The 23,389-nt window shown below is 45.8% G+C and overlaps 1 protein-coding gene across 4 annotated transcripts; it reads right to left on the bottom strand.

The window, feature by feature from the left end:
- Window positions 1–4,041: 4,041 nt before the first annotated feature.
- On the bottom strand, window positions 4,042–23,383 carry Ceacam1 (carcinoembryonic antigen-related cell adhesion molecule 1 (biliary glycoprotein)). Of its 4 annotated transcripts, none has more exons than XM_005412355.1 (9): window positions 23,301–23,383; window positions 21,924–22,283; window positions 18,190–18,468; window positions 17,434–17,688; window positions 15,722–15,997; window positions 8,537–8,663; window positions 7,674–7,726; window positions 7,000–7,031; window positions 4,042–5,904 (listed from the first exon to the last, which is right to left on the bottom strand). In XM_005412355.1, exons 1-9 carry the CDS (start codon window positions 23,362–23,364, stop codon window positions 5,785–5,787), a joined length of 1,566 nt encoding a protein of 521 aa, XP_005412412.1. In that variant the 5' UTR covers window positions 23,365–23,383; the 3' UTR covers window positions 4,042–5,784. The 4 variants fall into 4 exon arrangements, 3 of the variants coding, with proteins under 3 accessions (XP_005412412.1, XP_005412414.1, XP_013364134.1); XR_264959.2 differs by lacking the exon at window positions 4,042–5,904 and adding an exon at window positions 8,216–8,276 and having other exon boundaries at window positions 6,998–7,031; XM_005412357.2 differs by lacking the exon at window positions 7,674–7,726 and having other exon boundaries at window positions 5,815–5,904.
- Window positions 23,384–23,389: the final 6 nt, after the last annotated feature.

The following is a 23,389-nucleotide window of genomic DNA, read 5'->3' as shown; positions in this document are numbered from 1 at the left end:
CACTGTGAATTATGTGTCCTGCATTCGAAGGATCAGGTTGCACGACCCACCTTTCCCCGTCTGTAGAAAAATAGCCTTCCGTGAAATTGATCTCTGGTGTCAAAAATGCTGGGGACTGCTGAGCTAGAGGAAAGGACTTTGAATGTTTTCACCATAAGAAATTATAAATGTTAATCCAGGGGTGGTGGTGCATGTCTGTAGTCCCTGCACTCTGAGAGGCAAGGCAGGAGAATTACAAATTCAAGTCCCAACTGCAACTGAACAAGATCCTGTCTCAAAGTAGAAAACAAAAAGAGTTGGGGATGTAGTTCAGTGCAAAGGCCCTGGGTTTAATCTCTAGTACAATAAAAAAGAAAGTTTGGGAAATGCATATATATTTAAACTAATTTAAACTTTACACAATATATGTATTGAAGCATCACATGGTACCCTATTAATGTATACAATTCTTATGCATCAGATAAAAGAAATCTAATTTAAATTTTAAAAAGAAAGAAACCAAATCTGCTGCCACCTTGATCTTGGATTTGCAGAACTGTGAGACATACATATCCATTTTGGGGGCTGAGGGTGTAGCTCAGTGGTAGAGTCCTTGCGTAGCATGCGCAAGAAAGACCCTGGGTTTGATCTTCAGCACCAAAAACTGGCTTAAGTCGCACAGTCTGCAGCACTTTGTTCTGTCAGCTGGAAGAGACTGTTATCAGATTACATTACATTACATTGGATTGGACATTACACATTACATTGGATTGACAATATTTAGCTTCTTTGAGAGAAGGAACAGTTACATGTGGCCCCGTGGTACCCGGAGCTCTAGAAGGGCACCTAACCCTTGGAACTGAGAATATAGTATCACCTCATGTCCATCACTATGTTGCCTTGTGTAGCAATCAGGATCTTTGAAAATGTAATTAAGCCTTTGAATCAGTTGTTTTGAGTTTGTCAAGATGGAGATTCATTTAATCACATCACCCTTTTACAAGCAGTGTTTTCTCTGACTGGTCTCAGAAGAGGAAATCAGAGATATTACATCTGGGTATGAAAGAGAGGCTTGCCATCCTTGGGGGGAAGGGGTCACAGGATCAGGACCCTGCAGTGCCTTCTAGTCTCTGAGAGTGGTCCCCAGCTACGAGCGGGGCAATGGGGATCTCAAGCGATGACCACAGGGGACTGAACTCTTTGCACTAATAAATGACTATTATTTTAAACTACTAAGTGTGTGGTAATTTATTCTGCAGCTATAGAATATCAATACTGGTGCTTTGTACCTGGTAGGTTGAATTAGTTACACCTTATATTTAGCTTTAAAAATTAAGATACAATTAAAGTTCTCTGAAAAGTATACAGATTGTAAGTGTACACTTTGATTTCTCTCTTTCTCCTTCTCTCTTTTGTGCTGTGGGTTGAACCCAGGGCCTCACACATACTAGCAAGTGCTTGACCATTGAGCTATAACCCCAGGCCTTAGAATTTGATTTTTGGTAAACGTGTACATCCATGGAATCACCACGTGAATTGTGATGTTGAATGTTTCCATCCCCCCAAATTCCTTTGAGTACCTATAGAGTCAACCCTATTCCCACTCTGGGGGGAGTTTTTTAGCACCACTATTTAGAATTGCTTATTCTTGGTCTTCATTTAAATGCTATCATATAGTCTATGTGCCCTTGTGTCTGTGCTTCATACATGATAGTTTAAGTTCTTTTTTTCTTTTTTTAAAGACTGAGTCCTGCTATGCTGCCTTGGATGGCCTTAAACTCTTGGGCCCAGCAATATTCATCCATTTTGTCTAGCAAGTAGTTTAAGCCCTTTCACTGCAGGTTCATATTCTATCCTGTGGGTGTACACCACAATTTGTTTATCGATTCACCTGCCAATGGACATCTGAATTATGTCTATTTTTTGGTTATGAATAATGGTGCTATAAACATTCATGTATGACTCTTCATGTGGATATATGTTTTAATTTCTCTTGGGTAAGTAGGAGTGGGATTGCTAGATTATAGAAGTGTATCTTTAATTTTGTAAGATAACCATCAAACTCTTTTTAACGAGGTTTTACATTTACTAAAGGTAGAAGAAGACCTCTGCAGGGTGAAAGCAGGCCGCTGAAACCAGAGGGAACACAGAGACCTGCCAGGCTGTTTTATAGAGTGCTTGTCCCATTTTATATTACCGTCAGCAATATATGAGAGTACTGGTTATTCCCTACCTTACAACACTTGCTGTTGTCTTTTATTTCTTCTAATTTTTTTTTTTTTGTCTTTTTGAGACAGGGTCTCACTATGCAGTTCAGGCTGGCCTTGAGCTCACTTTGTAGCCCAGGCTGGCCTCGAACTCACAACGATCCTCCGCCTCAGCCTCCCGAGTGCTGGGATTACAGGTGTGCGCCACCCTGCCTGGGCTTGTCAGTCTTTTAAAGTTTAGCCATTTGCCAACAATTTCTTCTTGAGTACCTCTCTGCGGCTTGCGGAATAGATTAGTTATCTCATGCCTGTCACATTGAAAGTTCTTCCAACTACGTTTCATTTTTTCAACATTACCTGTGCTTCAGGTCACAGTTTCCTAACAGCTGGCTCCAAAGCAGGAAGACAGAAATGAGGGGAAGAGCTGCTCTTCTCCTGGCAGCCAGGAAGCAGAGAGGGAATGAAAGAGCCGGAAAGGAAGAGGCCAGGACAACATGTAATCCTCAAAGCCATGCTCCTAAGGACCTGCTTTATCCAATTACACATCCCCCCCATAAACCCATTCAGCCCCTGGAATTACTTATATACACAAATCCACTTGAAGTTAGAGCCTTCAAGACCCGATCACGTTTCCAAAGGCCCCACCCACCTCTGAACACCTGAGTCTTTGGGGGACATTTTAGATCAGTGATGGCAAATATGTTGGAGACAAGCACCCACTTACTTGGTGAAGTTAGGTTTGTGGGAATGGAGAGAACAACAAAACTGAGAGATGTTAGAATCCACGTGGTTTGATGATAAACTGTATTGAATCTGAAAAGAACAGGGCAAGGGCTGGGGAATTCTGGGGGAGTCGCTCAGGGAAATGAATGAGCCGAGGGACACAGCCATTTGAATGAGTAGTTTAGACTATTTTTGGGTGTGGGTGCCGGAGTTCTGGGAAGGAGTAGGAAGAGGAGGAAAGAGCCAACTGCAGAGAGGTCTTTGAAGCTGAGGAGAGAGCGGGCTGGAGGGAGACATGTGTGGTCTGGGGCCCAGCTCCTAAGTAAGGAAGGAATACTGAGGATGCAGGAAGAATGTCCTACAAAGAAAAGTTACCTGTGGACTTAGATGATGTAGAAGCATGAAAACACCTCTGAACTTGATCAAGAGATAGAGACCTATTTTGTTTGTTTGTTTTTGCTCCTTCCAGCGTCTTGGGTATGCAGACATAGGGGATGAGGGGAGGAAGAGACAGCAGGCATATTTTGTTTTTTTTTTGTTTTTCTTCCGGTACCGGGAATTGAACTCACGACCTTGCACTTGCCAGGCAGGTGCTGTGCCGCTGAGCTAAATCCCCAGCCCCAGCACGCATATTTCAGTTGCTTGCAAGAGAAAAAAATGAGGTAATGGGTTAATAACTAGTGGGATAATTAGTGGGATAAGTGAAAGTTATTCAGGTTAAGAGGGCAGAAAAAAGGCATTGGTAAGGAGGAGGGCATGGGATGGCGGTGCTGGAGATGCTGTAGGACACTCCGTGGAGATGTTTGGAGGGGCCGCTGTGTCGCTACCTCTGTTCACTAGAGTCACTTATGTGGGAAGGGTTTTTGCCCCTCATGAAGAGGCTAAGAAATCTTTCACTTTTTAAATCATCTTCTTTCCCAGAGGAAGATAAGCAGGTCCTTCCTATAGCTTGCTCCCAGCTATACTCACTTCGAAAGCGGATGAGCAAATGTATTTAGCTAGTTCTCTAATCTCTAGCTCCACATCTGCAGATTTCAAAATAGGCTTACTTTGGCTCCTCGTGGAGCAACTTTTTCTTTTCTCTGTAAAGAAAAAGACACTGTCTAACACAGTATTAAGGCGAAGCAACATATTGATGTCTGGTATATAATTTTTATTATAAATATAGAGCAAATTTTACAAACAATCAGAAGTGGCTTTAGCCAGGCAAAATTAAATAACCCAGCACAGCATGGATGAGGGAAAATACATACAATCTGTGTCAGGGCTAGAAATCCCTGGAAGAGGTACCTGAGTAGGAGAACTCCCACTGAATTCTCTCAGAGGAGGCCCGTGAGGCATAGCGTGAGATCCATCAGTTAATATCAAATAAAGTCTTTCTCTTTACGGCCCCAAAGACATAGTATCTGTGTAGCAAAAGGCAGCATGAGAGGTACATTCGCCTTGCCTTCTCACCTCGGGACTCATAGACCCCCACGGGAGAAAAGGTAAGTCTCAGAGGCTGATCGGAGAACCCAGGTGGGGTCATCCTCATGTCCTCACACCCTCTTGCAGCCCTCATTCCCAAGGGGCATCAGCACCGGTGCAGCTTCCCAGGTTGTAAACAAAGCCATCAGCAGGAGCCTATTTTTTCCTTTTAGGGCGCTCCCACTTTGCAAGGATCAAACACACCCTCGCAGAGGCCAAGGATTCCTGAGACATTAGGGCAGACAAGTAGAAAAGCACAGGCAGAAACGTGGGCCGAAAGGGCAGCTGGTGACTGATCTGACATGGCTAGAAGCTAAGCCAGGCCCATTTCTCACACGAACGAGGAAAACCTCTTCTTATTTTTTATTTGAAGCCTTGGACAAAAAAGCCTTTCAGAGGCTCCTGGCCGAGGGGGCCTGAGGGATTTTGGTGGCTTCCTATATACCAAGGCTATCAGATCAGCTGACACAGCTAAGTAAAAATAACTCTTTTCGTAGAAGTAAGCAGTTAGAAAAATTAACATGGCGGAATGTCTCAGAAAAGGGGAAAAACCACATGCCTTCAGCTGTGCATTCTTTGACAATAATTTTAAATAATGAACGAAGGATAACTCGCTGTTCTTTTCCCGTTTCCAGCAGATTGCGTTTCTTCAGAGTTGAGTTCCCCCACAAAGCTGTAGTCTCTCTCTTGCCAGGCATTTCCTTGAACAAAGCCCTCACAGGTATTAAAGATGTATGTGCACTTTTGCATTTTCTATTGGGAATTGCCTGTGGACATTGGCAAATCATTTCCGTAGTTTCTAGTGGATTCTCTGAGACGGGCTTGCCAGAGGGATTAGGGGGTGTCCTAGCTAAGCAGCAGGATGTTTAGACCCCACCACAGTAGACAAAAGTATAGAATTTCTCAGTGCACCATTGGTTACATATTTGATTTTCTTGAATGTGGTGGGTTTCCCATCCGGGTTTGGAGAGAAAGGAAAAGCCATTATTGATTTTACTTTCTCTCTTTCTCTCTCTTTTTTCTGGCATGTGCACTTAAGTGGAAAAGGAAATAGCCCTCAAAAGATGGCAAATTCAAGTTATTGTCTGATAGGACAGGGCTGGGATGGGAAGAAACGAGTATGCTCTGAATAAATAACTTTAGAACAGATCTAGGCTGAGCAAAAGGGAAGGGTAGGGAAGTTCTGGCAACTCTCTCCCAAAATTGGCTTTGCCAGTTCTCAATGACAAGGAAGGTTAGGTTTCCCACAGACTCCCCGGATGTACCTTTTCATTTATTGACACTGGCAGAAGGCGGTGCAGCCTGGAGGCGCTGTATGAGGGAGGGCAGAGGGAGGGGGACTTGTTTCCTTTTCCTCTGGGTGAGAGCTGTGCAGTACATCAGCAGTGCTGTGACAGGGCAGGTTGAGTTACTTCTTTTTTACTTCTGAATAAACTGTTTCTGGTACTGTGGAGAACGCGGAGTCTGAAGTTGATTGCTTTGGTTGGACGGTATTGAAATTCAGGGAAGAATATGCAATTTCATCCACCTGTAAAGGACAAGCATCCATCAATTAAATTACTATCACAGGCCAGAACCTCAGCGTGGCTGGTGTGAGTCAACACCACTATGCCGTCGCCTCTTTGAAACATTTAGCTTGGGAAAGGGCTTATTCTCTGCTTGCTAACATGGTGACGAATGGCCCTTCCAAGAGATAAAGTATGGCGATGCTGTGACACAATGCAATATGATAATACAGCAGTGAGGGTGAACAAATCACAAACATACACAACACGCGCGAATCTCACAAAACAACGCTGGCTGATAGACAGAGGCATATAAGGGTGTGCTGTCAGGATAGTGGTCATGACTTGTAGGGAAGTGACTGGCAGGTTTTTTTGGGAGGTAGACATATAGTGTCCCAAATGGGGTGCTGTTTTCATGAGTGTGTTTGTCCTGTGAAAGTTTGCACCCTGTAAAAGTATACTTAAGATGTTAGCTCTTTTTGTATATGTGTATATTCCATGGAAAGGTTAAGATGGAAAGAAAGGGGCTGGGGATTTAGCTCAGCGGCAAAAGCGCCTGCCTGGCAAGCGCAAGGTCCTGAGTTTGGTTCCCGGTACCGGAGGAAAACCAAAAAAAAAAAAAAAAAAAACAAAGATGGAAAGAAAATTCCATAAGATTGCTATAAAATGAAGGAACCAGGGCCCCAGGTCCATTAGAATGAAAATTAACCTTTGACATTAAGAGCAGGGTCAGACTGAAGGTAGAGAAAGGAGGAAGATGTAGTGACTTCCTTGTTTTGGGCACCGTGCTGGGTGCTTTACATGTTAACTCATGCGATCGCTTTAACCTCCTTTTGAACAAACCTGAGGATCAAAGAGCTATGTTATGTGTTAAGGGTCACAGAGCTACCGGTCATCACAGCTCGGATTTACACACAGCCACGATGCGGCTTATTCCAAAGTACAGGTTCTTCCTGTGAGATAAAAGGCCCATGGAAGCAATTAACCAACACTTCTTTGTCACTGTATTGAGGCACTTAGGCCCAGACTTGATCTCACATTTGTGCCTTCAAGAACAATCCATTCTCTCCGGGAACATTTCCATGAGAACATGAGCCAGGGAAACCGGCTGTGCTTACCTTGTTAGGAGAGTTGTCAGAGGGGCCCGGATCTGGGGAAGCGAAAAAAGAGTTACCACTCCATGGAAATGCGAAAAGGGCTTAAGGCCTTATGATTTAGCCGAAGGAGGTAGCAGGTGGTGGTTGTTGGGGGGCTGAGGGAGGAACCCCATGATCACTTAAGGGATTTGCTCCCCTCAGAATCTGTGGCCCAGACTAGGACCAGAGGAGGGGTGGGGAGCAGAGCCATGGGAGGCCTCAGTCCACCTCTGATTTCTACCAGTGCACAAGGCCTTGATTTTTTTCCCCCAGATGTGTCTCTTAGCAACATGCTCCAATGGCAAGGCGGGGCAGTGAGGGCCCATAGCACCCAGAGCATCCACGAGCCAAGGAAAGTCTCACCGAGGGAGAATGCCCACATCTGTCATAGAGGCAAAGGGGAAGGAGTAAAGATGAAGAAATGACTCCTGGTGCCTGTCTAGCTCAGGTGGAGTGAGCTTCTCTCTGGGCTGTGTCTCAGGGGACTCTTGTGGCTAGGAAGGGCTTAAGGACCTGTGTCAGCTTAGGGCGGGGAGATAGAAATCCCCTCACACACATTCAGCGTGGAGGAGTAGTTGGTGAACGTAGGGCTCTCTGCCCGGGTAGGGCACACGGTTGAACATTCCCGTTCTGACTGGGTGAGTGGCTTTACTTACTGTGGCTGGAGACTGAGAGTTTGTGCTCTGTGAGATCGTGCAGGTTGCTTGCCCTAAATAGATATCAGACACTGTGACTGCTATTCCCAAGTACAGGACCTTTGATCCCTGAGTTAGGAAGGACACCGTCAGCAGATAATTTCTTGGCCCTCCTTGATGTCCCTGCATTTTATGGTTGACATTGTCTTTCCTCTTAGGGCCTCATTCTTCAAGCTGACCATGACCCCTGCTGCTGTCTACCCCTTTCCTGTTTGCTGGACACGCACATTTACATCTCGTTTTCTCCTGGGTGCCAAACCCAGGGCAAACACTCTGCCGCGGAGCTACATCCCCAGCTGTGTAGATCTAGTCTTTGTTGACTCTGCTGTGCCTCCTTCACCTTAGTGCCTCTCCTATTTTGTTTTGCATGGATTTTGGTTTTCTCCCCGTTATTTTATTTATTGTCCGAGGGGATTTCGGTTGTTTCTGCTTTCTCTTCCTTTCCTTTCCTCTCCTGTCCCCCCCTCCTCCTGCTACTGTGGCCAATAGAGGAGATGACTTACTTTCCTCTGCTGCTTCTTTCATTTCCTCGTTTGTTCACCTTCTTGGACCTTGGCTTCCTGACTGGGGGGATAGAGGAACATAACTGGATCTGTTCCTCGCAGCTATGTGGGGATGAGAGTCGCCACGCCCAAGAGACAGTGGGACACAGGGAGCATGAGGACAGGAGCACGGAGACCCACTGGAATTAATGCTGAGAAGCCAGAGTTTAGGAAATTGAAGAGAATGTCCAGCCCAAAGACAGAGGTATAAAAGTCCTTTCCCTCTCCCAAGCACGGCAGCTAGCCTTGGAGGAAGTGGAAGAAGTAGAAAGGACATCCTACCCGCCAATCTTCCTGAAAAACAGGAAATATACCAGGGCGGCTATCAGAGCCACCCCTGCTACAACTCCAATCACGATGCCAACGATGGCCCCGACTGAGAGGCCAGAACTTTCTTGGGTTGGATCATCTGCCATGAAAAGAAAAGAGAAAAAGCAATTAAGGCGAAACTATTTTACAATGGGTACCTTGGGACACAATTCTTAACATGAAGTAGTCTCTATTCATTCCTTCAACAAATGCATTTTCTGTGGAAAGGCTGCTGGAGGTGATTGCCGGGCCTTGTAATTTTTTCCCCCTCTCACAGGTGATGTATCTTTCCGCAGTTCCATCCTGGCCTTTCTGTAGTCGTTTGAAAGCTTTAGAAATGCAAGAAAGCCTGACTGTTATTTTTGTACGTTGTAACTTCCTATCCTTTTGCGGTTCCGTCTTTGTTTGACAGGATCCTGGCTGTGGTGGCCATGAATATGTGCCTGTCAGCTTCCTTGGGGCAAGGGCTTTCGTGAGAGCAGGCTCAGGTTAGTGCACTCAGAATTCATCACCTCCTTTGCATAGAGACCATGCTTCCCACAGCGGTTAGCAGGAGTGGGGAAACAAGCCCGGTTCTGCAGGACACAGTTTTCCTCTGATGGGAGCTGTGGCTCGAGAACTCTCCACCAGCCTTATGCAAACTCTCAGAGACCTAACTGCTCTGCAGTCTGAAGCTTCCTTTTCTTTCTCCTGCACGCAGATCAGGTCCGAACTGTGGTTTGAGGGCTCTCCTGGGCTCCCTCTGTTAGGTAGATGATATTTCCTTTTATGGGTGACAGACTGGGCTTAGAGTGCTGAGAAAGCTTACTTAACTTCAGATGGCTAAGAAGAGGTGGATCTGGCTGCCTGACTTCGAGGCTAATAATGATAATACTAGTAGTAGTAATGGCAGGTAACGTCAATGCAACATTTTCTCTGCCTGTGACATTTTCCTGAAGGTTACTTAATACATTAAATATTTAGAACAATACCATGAAGCAGGTACTTTTATTACGATTTTCAATTGAGTTATCTGAAGTTGGAAGAAGTTAAGAATTGTATGCAAGTTACTCATAGCTGTAAATGCTAACATTTAAAAAAGATCTCAGGGCCGGGGATATAGCTCAGTGGCACAAGCGCCTGCCTCGCAAGTGCAAGGTCTCAAGTTGATTTCTGGTACCAAAAAAAATCTCAATTTAACAATCTAATATATGAATTAGGGATATAGAAAAAGAATAAACTAAATTGAAAGCTAGTGGGGGGCTGGGGATTTAGCTCGGTGGCACAGTGCCTGCCTGGCAAGCGCAAGGTTGTGAGTTCGATTCCTGGTACTGGAAAAAAAACAAAACAAACAAACAAAAAAGAAAGCTAGTGGAAGAAAGGAAATAAAGCTTAGGGTAAAGATAAATAAAATAGAGAATAGAAAAACAGTCTTGAAAAATTGATAAAACCAGAGGTTGGTTCTTCCAAAAAGTTGAACAAAAGTGACAACTTTTAACTAGATTAACCAAGAAAAAGGAAGAATCAAATTCCTAAAATTAGAAGTGAAATAGGATATCACTGTCAGTTCTTCAGAATAACAAGAATTTTAAGGGTATTATGAATAATTTTATGCTAACAGTTGTTAATTTAGATGGAATGGACAAATTCCTTGAAACACAGAGAGTCATGAAGAATTAGAAAATATGAATAGATCTGAATCAGTAAAAGCATTCAGGGGCTGGGGATTTAGCTCAGCGGCAAAAGCGCCTGTCTGGCAAGCGCAAGGTCGTGAGTTCGGTTCCCGGTATCGGAGAAAAAAAACCAAAAAAAAAAAGCATTCAATTAAATTTATTTTATTGAAATTAAAAAAAAGAACTACTCAAACTAGGCTAGGTGCCATAGCATACACCTGTAATCTCAACTACTAGGGAGGCTGAAGCAAGAAGACTGTAAGTTCAAGGCCAGTGATGACAACTTAGCAAGATCCTGTCTGAAAATGAAAAAAATTAAAAGGGCTGGGCATTTAGCTCAGTGGTAGAGCACCCTTTGAGTTCAATCACTAGTATTGGAAATCAAAACAAAACAAAGAAAGCAAAACAAAACAAAACAAACAACTCAACTGGGAATAGAATAAACTAAAAGACCATGTATGAAAAACCCACAGCTAAGGTCAGACTCAGTGGTGAAAGACTAAAAGTTTTTCTTCTAAGATCAGAAACATTACACAGATGCCTACATTATTCTATTTAATGTAGTATTAGACACCCTAGCCCAGAGCGAGGCAAGAAAAGGAAACAAAAGACATCCAAATTAGAAAGAAAGAAACTTATCTCCTTTTCCCAATGACAAGAATTTATAGGACAGAAAATCCTAAAGATCCCACAAAACTATTATAATTAATAAGCAAATTCAGCATTTACAGACTAACAAAATCAAGTGCAAAAATCAGTTGTATTTCTATATACTAACCATGAGCAATACAAAAGAAAATTAAGAAAAAAATCCATTTATAAGAGCATCAAAAAGAATAAAATACTTAGAAGTAAACTTCAAGTTGGCCGTGGTGGTACATGGATATGTACCTAGTACTCTGGAAGGCTGAGGCAGGAGGATCACAAATTCAAGTCTACCCTGGACAACTTAGTAACTTAGTAATACTTTATCTCAAAAAAACAAAACAACAACAACAAAAACACTGGAGATCTAGCTCAGTGTAAAGGCCCTAGGTTCTATCCTCAGTACCGCAAACCAATCAGTTTCATAAAGGATGTAAAAGACTTGTACCCAACAAAACCACAAAACATTGCTGAAAATATTTAAAAAGACATAACTTGGAGGTTAGTCTATTTTTTTTGGAAACAGAGTCTTGCTATGTAGTTCAGGTTGGCCCCCTCTTGCCTTACCCTCTGAAGTGCTGGGGTTACAGGTATGTGCCACCATACCTTGCCCATGTTTAGGTGTTGGCAGACTTAATATTGTTAAGGTGATAATACTACCCCAAATGATCTTTAGATTCAATTGAAGTCCTATCAAAATCTCAGTGACATTTTTAGCTAGTTGTTATGGTATATCCTATAAACCCAGCGCTCTGGGAGGCTGAGGCAGGATGATCACAAATTTAAGCCCAGCTCAGGCCATTTAGCAAACTAGTGAGACCCTGAGCAAAAAAGGGGCAGGGTGGTGGTGGCTGGAGATGTAGCTCAGTGTGAAGGCCCTGGTTTCAACCACCAAGAATAAAACAAATAAAAAAAAACAAAGAAACAAAACCCAGGGACACTTTTTGCAGAAATAGAAAAATCCATCCTAAAATTCATAGGTCATCTCAAGGGACCCCAAATACTTAAAACAGTTTTGAAAATGAAGAATAAAATTGAACTCACACTTCCTGATTTCAAAATCTAGTACAAAGCTACAGTAATCAAAACAGTGTGCTGCTGGCATACATAAAGATATATAATCAGTGAAATAGAATAAAAAGCCTATAAATGCGTGCTCACATAGGTGGTCAAATGACTTTAAAATATTTAAAAATATTAACTGCCACGTAAGAAGAACATGTATGTTTAAAAACACAGTACAACTGGGCATGGTAGCACATGCCTGTAATCCCAGCACTCGGGAGGGTGAGGCTGGAGGATCGTTGCAAGTTCAAGACCAGCCTGGGCTACAAAGTGACCTCAAGGCCAGCCTGAACTGTATAGAGAGACCCTGTCTCAAAAAGACAAAAAATAAATAAATAAATAAATAAATAATAAAACACGGTACAATGTGGCATTTTAGTATATGTATATAATGTGTGACAATCATATCAGGGCAAATGCTAGCTCTGTCACCTCAAACACTTATCATTCTTTGTGTTGTGAACATTCAAAATTGTCTTTGCTGGGGCTGGGGATTTAGCTCAGCGGCAAAAGCGCCTGCCTGGCAAGCGCAAGGTCGTGAGTTGGGTTCCTGGTACCGGAGAAAAACAAAACAAAACAAAACAACAACAACAACAAAAATTGTCTTTGCTACTTATTTTGAAGTGTGGAATTAGACACAGTCAGACATAGCTGTCCTGCTGTGCTACAGAATATTAGAAGTTATTCTTTCTATCCAACTGCACCCTTGTGGCCAAATGATTTTTAATGAGGGTTCTAGAACTGTTCCACGCAGAAAGGAATGTCTTTTCAATGAAGATGTTGGGAAAACTGGATGTTATGCAAACGAAAGAAGCTGAACCTTTTACCTAACGTCGTATGCAAAAATTAATTCCAAATGGGTCAAAGGCCTAAATGTAAAAGCTAAACCTGTAAAATTCTTAGAGGCACACACAGAGGAAAACCTGCATGATGATGGATTTGGGAGTGATTTCTTGGCTCTGATACCAAAAGTACAGACAACAACACTAAGAAAAAATAGATAAGTTGGACCTCATGAAAATGAAAAGCTTCTTCTTCTTTTTTTTTTTTTTTTTTTCCGGTACCGGGAATCGAACTCATGACCTTGCACTTGCTAGGCAGACGCTGTGCCGCTGAGCTAAATCCCCAACCCCATAGAAAGCTTCTGTACATGAAAGGATATTATCAACCTATGCTCTGGAAATTCCTCTTTTGGATACACATACAAAGGATTTGCAATACCCTTTTGGAGAGATAACTAAACTCCTATGTTAAACGCAGCATTATTCACAATGGCTAAGATGTGGAAACTAAGTGTCTGTTAGTACAGGAAGGGATAAGGGAAATGTGGTATATGTAAACAATGGAATACTGGTCAGCCTTGAAAAAGAGGGCTATTCTGTGATTCTGACAGCATGGATAAACCTGGAGACGATTACGTCAAGTGGGCAGTAGGGGAGGAGGGGAACAGGAAGTTGGTCAAAGGGTTCAAAGTTTCAGATGGACAAGAGGAATATGTTTTGAGAACTATATCACAGCAGGGTGATTACTGTCGATGATAATGTGTATTTCAAAGTACTAAGATGGTATATTTCAAATATCTTACCATACAAATGATAGATAAGAGAAGTGACAGATAAATTAATTATCTTGATTCAATCATTTTATATGAGACAAATATAAAAAAATCACACTGTAGACATTACAAAATGTATAAAATTACATCAGTTAAAAATTAATAATAGAAATAAAAAAGGCCAGGTGTGGTGGTGCACGCCTGTAATCCCAGCACTCAGGAGGCTGAGGCAGGAGGATCGCTGTGAGTTTGAGACCAGCCTGGGCTACAAAGTGAGTTCAAGGCCAGCCTGAACTGCAAGCAAAACCCTGTCTCAAAAGAACAAAAAATAAATAAATAAAAAGAACAAAGAAAAAAGATTATCAAGAAAGTGCAATGGCCACTTCCAGAATGGGAGAAAATATTTGTAAGTAATAGAGGATCACTGTGAGTTCAAGGGCAGCCTGGGCTACATAGCGAGACCCTGTCTCTAAAAACAAAATGATGAAACAAAACTACAATTGAACAACAACAAAAAGCCCCAAACAATCCAATTAAAAAACAGGTAACAGGCTTGAATAGCCATTTCTCCAAAGACCATATAAAAATGGCCAGTAAGCCTACGAAAAGATGTGCAATAGCACTAGTTATTAGGGAAATACAAATGAAAACCACCTCACACCCAGTCGGATATCTATCATAGAAACGCTAGTCTATTTGAGGGTGTAGATAAATTGGAACTCATGTCTACTATGGTTACTGGGAAGGTAAAATGTGCAGACACTGTGACACACAGTATAGTGGCTCCTCAAAAAAATGAGAAGAGTTTCTCATTTGGTAATTCTACAGCTGGGTATATAGCTAAAAGAACTGAAATCAAGGATTTGAGCAGATATTTGCATATTTACGTCAGAGCAGCATGATGAATAAGGAAGAACCCAAAAGTCTATTGGTGGATGAATGAATAAGCAAAATGAGGTACACCCTCTAAAGTGGTATGTCCATACAATAGAATACCACTATCTTAAACAAATAAAAATAAAAGGACAAAATTCTGGTATATATTACAGAATGGATAAGCCTCAAAGACATTGTACTAAATGAATTAAATCAGACACAAAAGAACAAATACTGTATAACTCCCGCAATGCACACAGACAGAAAGAATTGTGGTTAGCAGAGGCTGCGGCGGCGGCGGCGGCAGTGGGATGGGGAGTTATTATTTAATGGGTATAAACTTTTAGTGGGGTAAGATGGAAAACTTCCGGAAATGGATAGCGGCAACGTTACACAGCAATATGAACATACTTAATGTCACAGAACTGTGCATTTCAAAATGGCTAAAACAATAAATCTCATATATATTTTTACCACACAGCAAAGAAACTTTAACAGAAAAAAAAAAAAGAATCTGCACAAGGTCACAACATAAATGCCAGACTCAGGATAAGAAACTCAGTATGGCTGACTTCCTGCCATCCATGGGTTTAACCAACTAAAATTTGAAACTTTTCAGAAAAAAAAAATGGGTCCACCTGAAAAATGTACAGACATTTTTCTTGTCATTGATCCTTAAATAATGCAGCACAAGAATTACTTACATTGTATTGGATATTAGAAATAATTTTTTATTTTTATTTTTTATTTTTGGTACTGGGAATTGAGCTCATGACCTCGTGCTTGCCTGGTAGGTGCTGTGCCCCTGAGCTAAATCCCCAGCCCTAGAAATAACTTAGAGATGATATGAAGTATATGGGAGAACTGAGAGCAGTGGCTCACGTCTGTACTCTGGGAGGCTGAGGCAGGAGAATCACAAGTGTGAGCTCAGCCTTGGAAACTTTGTAACCTAATGAGACTGTCTCAAAATTTAAAAAAAAAAAAAAAAGACAAAGAAATTGTAAAAAGGATAGGGATGTAGCACGGTATGAAGGCTCCAGGCTTAATCCCTAGTACTGCAAACAAAAAATAAGCAAAAGTATATGGGAGAATTTGCACAGTCATATGTAAATGCTACACCATTTTAATATAAGGCATTAGAGTATCCACAGATACTGGTATCTGTGGGGCTCCTGGAACCAACTCCCTGTGGATACTGAGGGTTGACTGTATATTTGATTCAGACCCCAAGCTCTTAACCACTTTGCAAGTCTGTTTACGGTATTTGTATCTCAATGGATATATTCCCTGTGACTTTCATCCATTTTGCACATTATTGGTAGGGAAATCCTCCCCAGAAGATGTAAGAGAGGAAAAGTCACTCACAGTTCACTTGCAGGCTGAGGGGGTCACTCCTGCGGGAACTGACAGGGTTGGAGACCTCACACTGATACTCCCCGGCATCCTGTCGCTTGACAGGGTTGATGGTGAGGGTGCTGCTGTTCTGGGAGAGCTTCATCCTCTCTGTGAGCTGCAAACTCTGGTTGTTAAAGATCCACTGGATGGAGATTCCAGTGTCACTTGAGAGGCAGCTCAGGACCACGGAATCCTCTTCTGAGACCGTGGTGTTGCTGGCTTGGATGGAGGGTGTGGACACCAGCTCTGTGGACAGAGGAGGGAACCGACTGAGCGTGGGCCTGGGGCCCAGCTGTGCTCTTTCCTCAGATACTCAGCCAACTCTGGGAACTCTGTAAGGCGGCTCGGTGGACAGCCCTGACCCTCAACAGAGGTTATGTCTTGGTTCGGGTGACAGTAAGGAGAGGGCTATACCTCTTTCTGAACCCAGTGCACTCAGAGAAGTCCTTAAAGTTCCCCAGACCTCTCCGAAGGCTCCACATCAAGAACCTGTGCTCAGCCCACATGTCCAGACTCTCACTGCAAGGTCAAATATATCTTCCCATTGACCTTTTTTTTTTAAATTCGAGAAAGTAAAAGTGAACAGTGGGGCAGGGGACTGGCTTGGGCTGAGTAAAAGAGGAAAAAGCAGGATAAAAGACCACCGTGGAGAAGGCAGGCTGGACCATGGTGTGGGAAAGCCACGAGAGCGTCCCACTGACTTTCACACAATGTTTTGCCAGTGCTTCCTGTGACAATAAAAGTTGAGGTCCTTCTCGCCTAAAGAACAACTCAGTTTGAACACAACTTTTATTTCCTGGCCTGTGTATTAAATACCACAGTGAAGGAAACCAGCAGAGATAAACGGTCCCAGTGTTAACGGAAGGCTGACATCATTCCCTCTACAAATAAACCCCTTGGCCCTGCCCTTTCCTCTATGCAGGATCCACAGTGAAGCTCCCTGTGTCCCCAAGTGTGTGACACTCACTACTTTCTGCGGGGCGTCACCTGTGGTTGAGTCCTCAGCCTTGCACAGCTGGGACTTCAGAGCCAGGACACAGCTCAGAGGCGTCTGCCCTGCAGTGCATTTTTCATTTCCTTGCTCCCTGGAGAAGCTCAGATGGCCACTGGGGATATGATTTCGCAGATTCAGGAAGGCCTCCCAGACACCTTGCCCACCTCTTCTGTCCCCGCCAGGTAGAGGAAGAGCAAAGCCAGGCACTGGGTGAGACTGAACAGAGCGGGAGCAGAGCTCCGAGCTGCTGTATCCTGTCCAAAAGGGATTTCCTCACTTGGAGAAAAAGAGTGCAAAGGTGTTTTAAAGCCCCGTGGGTTCCTTGTAGCTCATGGAGGAGGTAAAACAAAACAGAGGGGACAGAAGGACGGAGTTAGTGACAGAAAGAAGCTACTTGACCTCAAAGACCCTTTTCCCCCTCTGGTCTGTGAATCTCTGCCCACTCCATGGGGCTTTCTGGGATGAGGGGAACCACCTCTCCACATTCCAGGCTGAACTTCAGCTCAGCTAAGAGAAAGCCGGGAAGCAAGGGGAGGACAGTCTCAGGGATGGGGCAGAATGCTCAGGGGAGGCTGGAGGTTTGCTTGGGTCTGTGGACACAGGCTGGGAATTGACTTCTTTCCCACTGTTTCCAGACAACCAAAAGACTATCCCAGAGGTTGGTGCTGTTCTTCCAGGGTGCACTTACCAGTGACTGTAACATTCTTGACTGTGCTCGTATTGAGGCCAGTGGCAGGGTTAGAGGCGAGGCAGGTGTAAGATCCGCTATTATTTGCAGAGATGTCAGGGATAGAAAGCTCCTGCGTGGACTGCAGGGAGCTCCCATTGAGAAGCCAAGAATACTGTGCAGGTGGGTTAGAGGCTGCGTAGCAGGAGAGGTTGAGGGTTGTCCCTGGATGGAAGTAGGAGTCTGGGGGTGATATGATGGGGGCATCCGGGCCATCTGGAGTAGACAGAATAAAGCCATACGTGACGTCATCAGAGGGAAGGGGAAGCTCCTGGCTTGTAGAAGGCCGAGTATCCCTCCGCATCATGTCACAACCTCATTTTTAGCAAGTCCCAACCAGGTTAGAGGGTGTAGCTCAGTGGTAGAGCACCAGCCTAGTTTGCCCAAGACCCTGGGTGCCAACCCCAGTACTACAGACACAGAAAAAAGTCCCAGTCATAAACCTCGGCTTTCACTGAGCCTGAGTCATCCACGTGTTTTTCAATCAGAGGCGGTTAAGTGAATCTCTGAAGATAAGAGAACACCCTCCCCTCCTGTTCTTGGCTGAAGGTCAGGCCTGCTGGGATGGCAGGGCCAGGATGGTATGGCCAGCCCAAGTGTCCAAGACTGAAGGCCTGTTTTCTGCACATGAGAGAGAGACTGGGTGGGCTGGCCTCTGCCTCTGGCCCTGTTTAATGGGTGGTTAGCTGGGACCATGGTAGAACAGAAGTTACTCACAGGAAACATTCAGGGTGAGTGGGTCACTTCGGTTGCTATTCGCTTCGTTCCACATTTCACACTCATAGGATCCCGTGTCATCTCTTGTGACATTGAATATAGTGAGACTCTTGTTGCCATTAGACAGCTGCAGCCTGCCACCACCTTGAAGGCTCTGACCATTTCTCCACCACAGGTAGGTTGTGTTCCCCATCTCAGGTTCACATGTGAATGCCACAGCTTCCTCACCCTCCACAGGGTTGGAGTTGTTGGTTGTGAGGAAGGGTTTGGGTAACACCCCTGTGCAGAAAACAGAGAGAAGATTGCGCTGGGCGGTGCTTTTGATCTGGGCAAAGGCGTTTGCACCACAGCTGAGCCCTCTCACCGCTCAGCCAGCTGGAGTCCTTAAAGGACCAGACAGGAGGGCGCCTCACAGGCAGACGCATGAGGACTTGAGCACTCAGACAACACAAGACAGCCTGCCCTTTGGCAGGGAAGAACACAGGCTTTTCCACGTGTGAACTGAGCTGCAGTACCTGGTCATGGATGGACCCCGAGCGCCTCTCCTGGCCTCACTGCCAGCGCCCTGGTTTGCCTTGGGTCATGTGGGTGCTGAGTCCCTCTAGCTGCAGAGACCCCCACTGCTCAGCCCTGGGTGTGTCCTCTGAGGCCTTGTTTCCAAAGCTGTCCTAGAGCTGGGTCATGATGGCACCTCCATTGTGCCTAAGCCAAGAGAAGATCCCACAGCCTGGCCTGAGGACGGCTGTGTGAGCAGAAAGCACACAAAGGGAACCAGCACCAAGCCTGGCATTGAGCTCAGTGATCAGCCTGAGGCCATGATGTGGGGAGATTCTGCTCAGGGCTTGGATGGTGACTGACATGCGCATGGGTCTAGTGAATGATCTAGGAAGGCTGAGGGGACAGCCGGACTCTGGAGAGCTGAAGCACTTTCTTGTCCTTGGTCTTTAATGTCCCTCTTCCCACTGCAGGGGGAAGATGAGGACCATGTGGAGCTTTTGAGGTTCTGGTCCTCATGGGCCACGTGGGTTTGACAGGTTTAGGGTCACAACTTCAGGTGTTAAATTTCTTCTGTATGGGAAAATTGTCCCTGCTACCCAGGATCTGAGTCCAATTCCTGAAAGGATTATCTCTGTAGGAGAAACGTAAGGTCTTAGGCCAAGCTCTGAAGACTTTCAGGGTCACATCTGAATCAAGACAGTTCCCGAAGTCAGTCCTAAAGCAGCCACTCCCTGAGTATGAGGCCTGTGAGCCCTGCTGGGTGGACAGACCTTGTCAGAGGGGACATCTGAGGAATCTCTATTATAAAGGGAGGCATGATAGCAAATTCCAGGAAGGTATGCATCCTATTAGAAAATTCAGAAGTCTATGTCCCCACTTGCTGCTGAGACTGAGGCAAAGTAGGCAAGAGCCCAACTAAGCATGTCAAATTCCTTCTGTCTGTCCTTTTGTCCCAGGGATCATAACTCGGGTTTTAGTAAATTCTTGCAGAGCAGACAGACTCTAACTAACATGACAGTGGCTGATGTATCTCAGCGTGTTAGTAGACCCAGTGTGATGATGTCATCATGGGGACACAGCCGTGTGAAGCAGGGAGCGAGCCCTTGAGACAGTGCTTGTCAGGCCGGCTTCCTCTGCAGGAGGCTGTGGGGAAGTGTGAAAGGAAGCGAGCCCCACATAGGGAGCAGGAGGGGGTCAGGAGACAAATGGGTGGGGCAAGTTTGGGGCTCTGGGCCTTGCAGCTCTGTCCTTCTCTGCCCCTGCCTGATTCAGCATAGAGAGAAGAGATGCTCGGCCCTATCCTGTGGCCCATGCTGCCCACTGCACCATGGAAGGAAGGAGCCCCGGAGCAGCACACAGTGGAGGCTCATCCACAGCGGGCGACACTGCCTCATGACAGAGCCCTAAAGGGTCAGCTGCTTTGGCTGATTTCTGTGACCTTTACTATTGCCCAGGAGCCTGGCCCCAGGTGTTAGTGAGAGGAAGCAGAACCATTGGCCATCGGTGAGGGAGGAAATGATGAAGAGGGCATGGGCTGTCCTTCCTGCAATGGCGGGAAGGAAGACGAGGGACAGAGAAAGAGCCAGAGAGCCGGAAATGCCCATGGCAGGGAGCAGTGCAGTTTCAGTGACTTCAAAGACACCAGAGACCAGGAGGGCCTGCCGCCTCCGAACCAAACAGAACAGACCTGCACACCCTGCCCACAGCCGAGCAGTGCCAGGGTCATCATGTGAGGGGACTCCTGGGGCGGCCTTAGGAGCAGGAGGTCAGAGGAAGAGAAGAAGGGTCTCAGCCTCTAAGAAGGACAGGCAGCTAGTGTGGCTAGAACCTTCCAGGACGCGTGTGCAAGTCCCCGTCTCTGCAGGGGTCTGGGTCACTCACGCATTCGTTCCTTCACTACTCATTCTTGCCCTCATTCATCACGAAACTATTGAATGGCTGTAAACGGCTGTGCTGGTTTCATGTCCAAGTAGGGACTGAGGGAGCAAAGCCATCGCTTTGAAACTCCAGGAAAGTGACGCCCAACACATCAGGAGAGATAGGACTTCAAGTCTAGTGAGGGGGGCTGCGGATCAGTGGCCTGAGAAAGGAGCCTGAACATTGTGATGAAGCAGGCGATTTAATTCTAGAGTAAAAATTGATTAATTCTACATTTGATCTCACTGCTCCACGCGGACTCTCTCTCAGTGTGTGAGGACCAGGATTGACAACCATGAATGAAAAACTGGCCTCTGGTTCACAGACCTCTAGCAAATCTTCCAGGATGGAGAGGACAGGGCTGAGTTTATAGATAGATCCGTAATGCCTCTGAGGTGCTACCATGGCCTGTGTGATCCTGGCCCAGGAACCCTATTTCTTTGGGTCTTATTCTCTCTGTTATGGGATACATGGGAAATGGCATCTGGTTTGCAAAGTCATTGGTAAATTGACCTGAAATATGCACAGTTACCTGACACTGGCGTAGAGAAGTTGCCTAAATCAACAGCATCGATTATGTGCCTCCAAGACAGAATGACCTGGGACAGTTCCCGGTGGACAGGGAGCTTCGAGGACTCTTTTTCTCCTCTGTCCTCCCCCTTGGGCACACTGAGCTTCCTCTGGAGGCTCGTAAGTAACTCAAGTGAGCTAATGACCTCCGTCCTCTGCCTGCCTGCTGTCTACGCCAAGACTCAGGGGAAAGAACTGCCCGGGTGTCCTCACCCAGATGTGGCTCTTGGGGCTGTGCACTGCCTGGGGATCAGCTCTTGGGACTATGAGATTCAGACAGCCAATGAATTATTGCTCCCCATCGTCCCCAAACAGTGGATCAAACTCTTACCCTCAGCACAAACTCCCCAGGACCAGTTGGAGAGAGGAGCTCCAGACAGAGGTCTGAGGCAGGGCCTTCCCGGAGTGATATGAGCACCCAAGAGTCCCACAGGGCAGGCCCTGACTGAGTTCCTCCGTCACTCTCAGGGTCATGTGAATAGCAAGGGATTTGGGGGCTGGAAGGAGAGGGTCTCCCTGGGTCAAGTTCCTCCATCCAACTCTCCTTCCCTCTGCAGGGCGGATTCAGCTGAAGGAGTCCAGTCTACTGAAGTTTAAGTCCACTGTATGTGCCCTGCACTACATGCTTAAAGCCCAATGGGGGACATGATGTGACCGGGTGGGGACACCACCCAGGCCTGACAGTTTTGTGTGTGTGTGAAGTGGAATTCACCCCATCCCATGCCTGGAGGACACTCAGAATAACTTACGGTATACACGGAACTGTCCAGATGCATCTTCACTCCAAAAATTGTCCTTTAATGCTTGTAGGGTGTAGTATCCCGTGTCCTGTTGGGTGACATTCCGGAGCAGCAGGGATCCATTGGGGTATATTGTCTCTCGGTCGCTGAACACAGGCCCTGGTGTAGTGACCATAGTGCTTATCACATAGGCTGCAATCTCTCGGCTGGAATCACTCCTCTCGCCTTTAAACCACTTATAGCCTATAGTGTTCTGTGGCAAATTGTGGACAAGTAGAAGCACATCTCCCCCTTTAGCAACACTGAAAGGCACCAATTCAATGGCCAGTTGGGCAGTGGTGGGTGTAGTCTGGAAGGTTAAAAGTGAGGCTGGGAGAGAAAGAGAGAGAGAAATTCATCAATACCGGAAACTACATGGGATGGCAATCCGGGGTCCTGCGTCCTGAGAAGATGTTTCATTTCTTAGTGTTAATGTTCAGTTGTGTGTGTGTGTGTGTGTGTGTGTGTGTGTGTGTGTGTGTGTGTGTTACTAGGCTGAGGTCAGCAGCAGGACTCCATTCCTTCAGTGCCCCTGAACTTGTCCTTTGCTCTGTTTGGAGCCCTCTTCCCCAGGTGTCTGCTTGGCTCAGGGCTCGCTGCCCTCAGGTCCCGCTCACATTCGGGGCAGCCCGGGGAGACGCCTTCCCTGAGCCCTCATGTGCAGACCTGGGTCTTCCATTTCTCTCCCTTCCCTGCTTTCTTCCCTCTGCAGCTCTGCCCAACCCCTGACTCCCCCTTCTAGATGGCCTTGCTGATCCCTTTTCTTCCCACCAGGACAAGAGCTCCATCAGCACAGGGACCCGGCTGATCTCTGTTGCAGCCCAGGGTGTGGAACAGCCTCAGACACCTGTGCATGAGGGAGCCAGGACTCCCGGAACCCCGCATGTCCAGGGTTTGTTTGCCAGTTTCTGAGGCTGATGGGGTACAGGGCCTAGTACCCCAGTTCTGTTTTCTTTGGAGAGCCATGTTGACATTGTCGTGAACCTCAATTTTCAAAGTGTAGTGGCCGGCCGGGAGTGGTGGCCCATGTCTGTAATCCCAGCACTTGGGAGGCTGCGGCAGGAGTTCAAGGCCAGCCTGAACTGCCTAGGGACACCATGTCTCAAAACAAAGAAAATTTGCCAGTGATGATTAACTTTTACAAAATTGGAGCTTTTCCTCCTCCTTTTTAGTTCCCATCCATTGAGAGTTTCCTGTTACTCAGCTTCTGTTCCTCTTCTGTGTCCTGTCCCCTCCTGCTCCAAACAGAAACCTCCATCCACTCAGAGCCTTGTCCTCTTCTCGGCACCCGGCCAGTCTCTATGTGTCCATCCTCCCACACATCCCCCAGGGACTGTCCCCTCTCACCTGCAAGCAGGAGCCCCTGCCAGGGAGCACATCCTCCGTGGGAAGTGGCTGAGCGGGGCTCCATGGTCTCTGCTGCCTGCTCTGTCCTC

Source organism: Chinchilla lanigera, unplaced genomic scaffold (assembly GCF_000276665.1).
Source record: "Chinchilla lanigera isolate Chin_1 unplaced genomic scaffold, ChiLan1.0 scaffold00154, whole genome shotgun sequence".
In the NCBI taxonomy this organism is placed as follows: domain Eukaryota; kingdom Metazoa; phylum Chordata; class Mammalia; order Rodentia; family Chinchillidae; genus Chinchilla; species Chinchilla lanigera.
This window is presented reverse-complemented; position numbering and strand designations above follow the sequence as displayed.

Excerpts from the sequence above, each read along its gene's own strand:
- Ceacam1 (XM_005412355.1), bottom strand. The coding sequence starts at position 23,364 with ATGGAGCCCCGCTCAGCCACTTCCCACGGAGGATGTGCTCCCTGGCAG. Across the intron at positions 8,664-15,721 it reads CCTCAGCCTGCAAGTGAACT|ATGATCCAACCCAAGAAAGT; the intron begins GTGAGTGACTTT and ends TTTTCATGGCAG. Across the intron at positions 5,905-6,999 it reads CTGACAACTCTCCTAACAAG|GTGGATGAAATTGCATATTC; the intron begins GTAAGCACAGCC and ends TGTCCTTTACAG.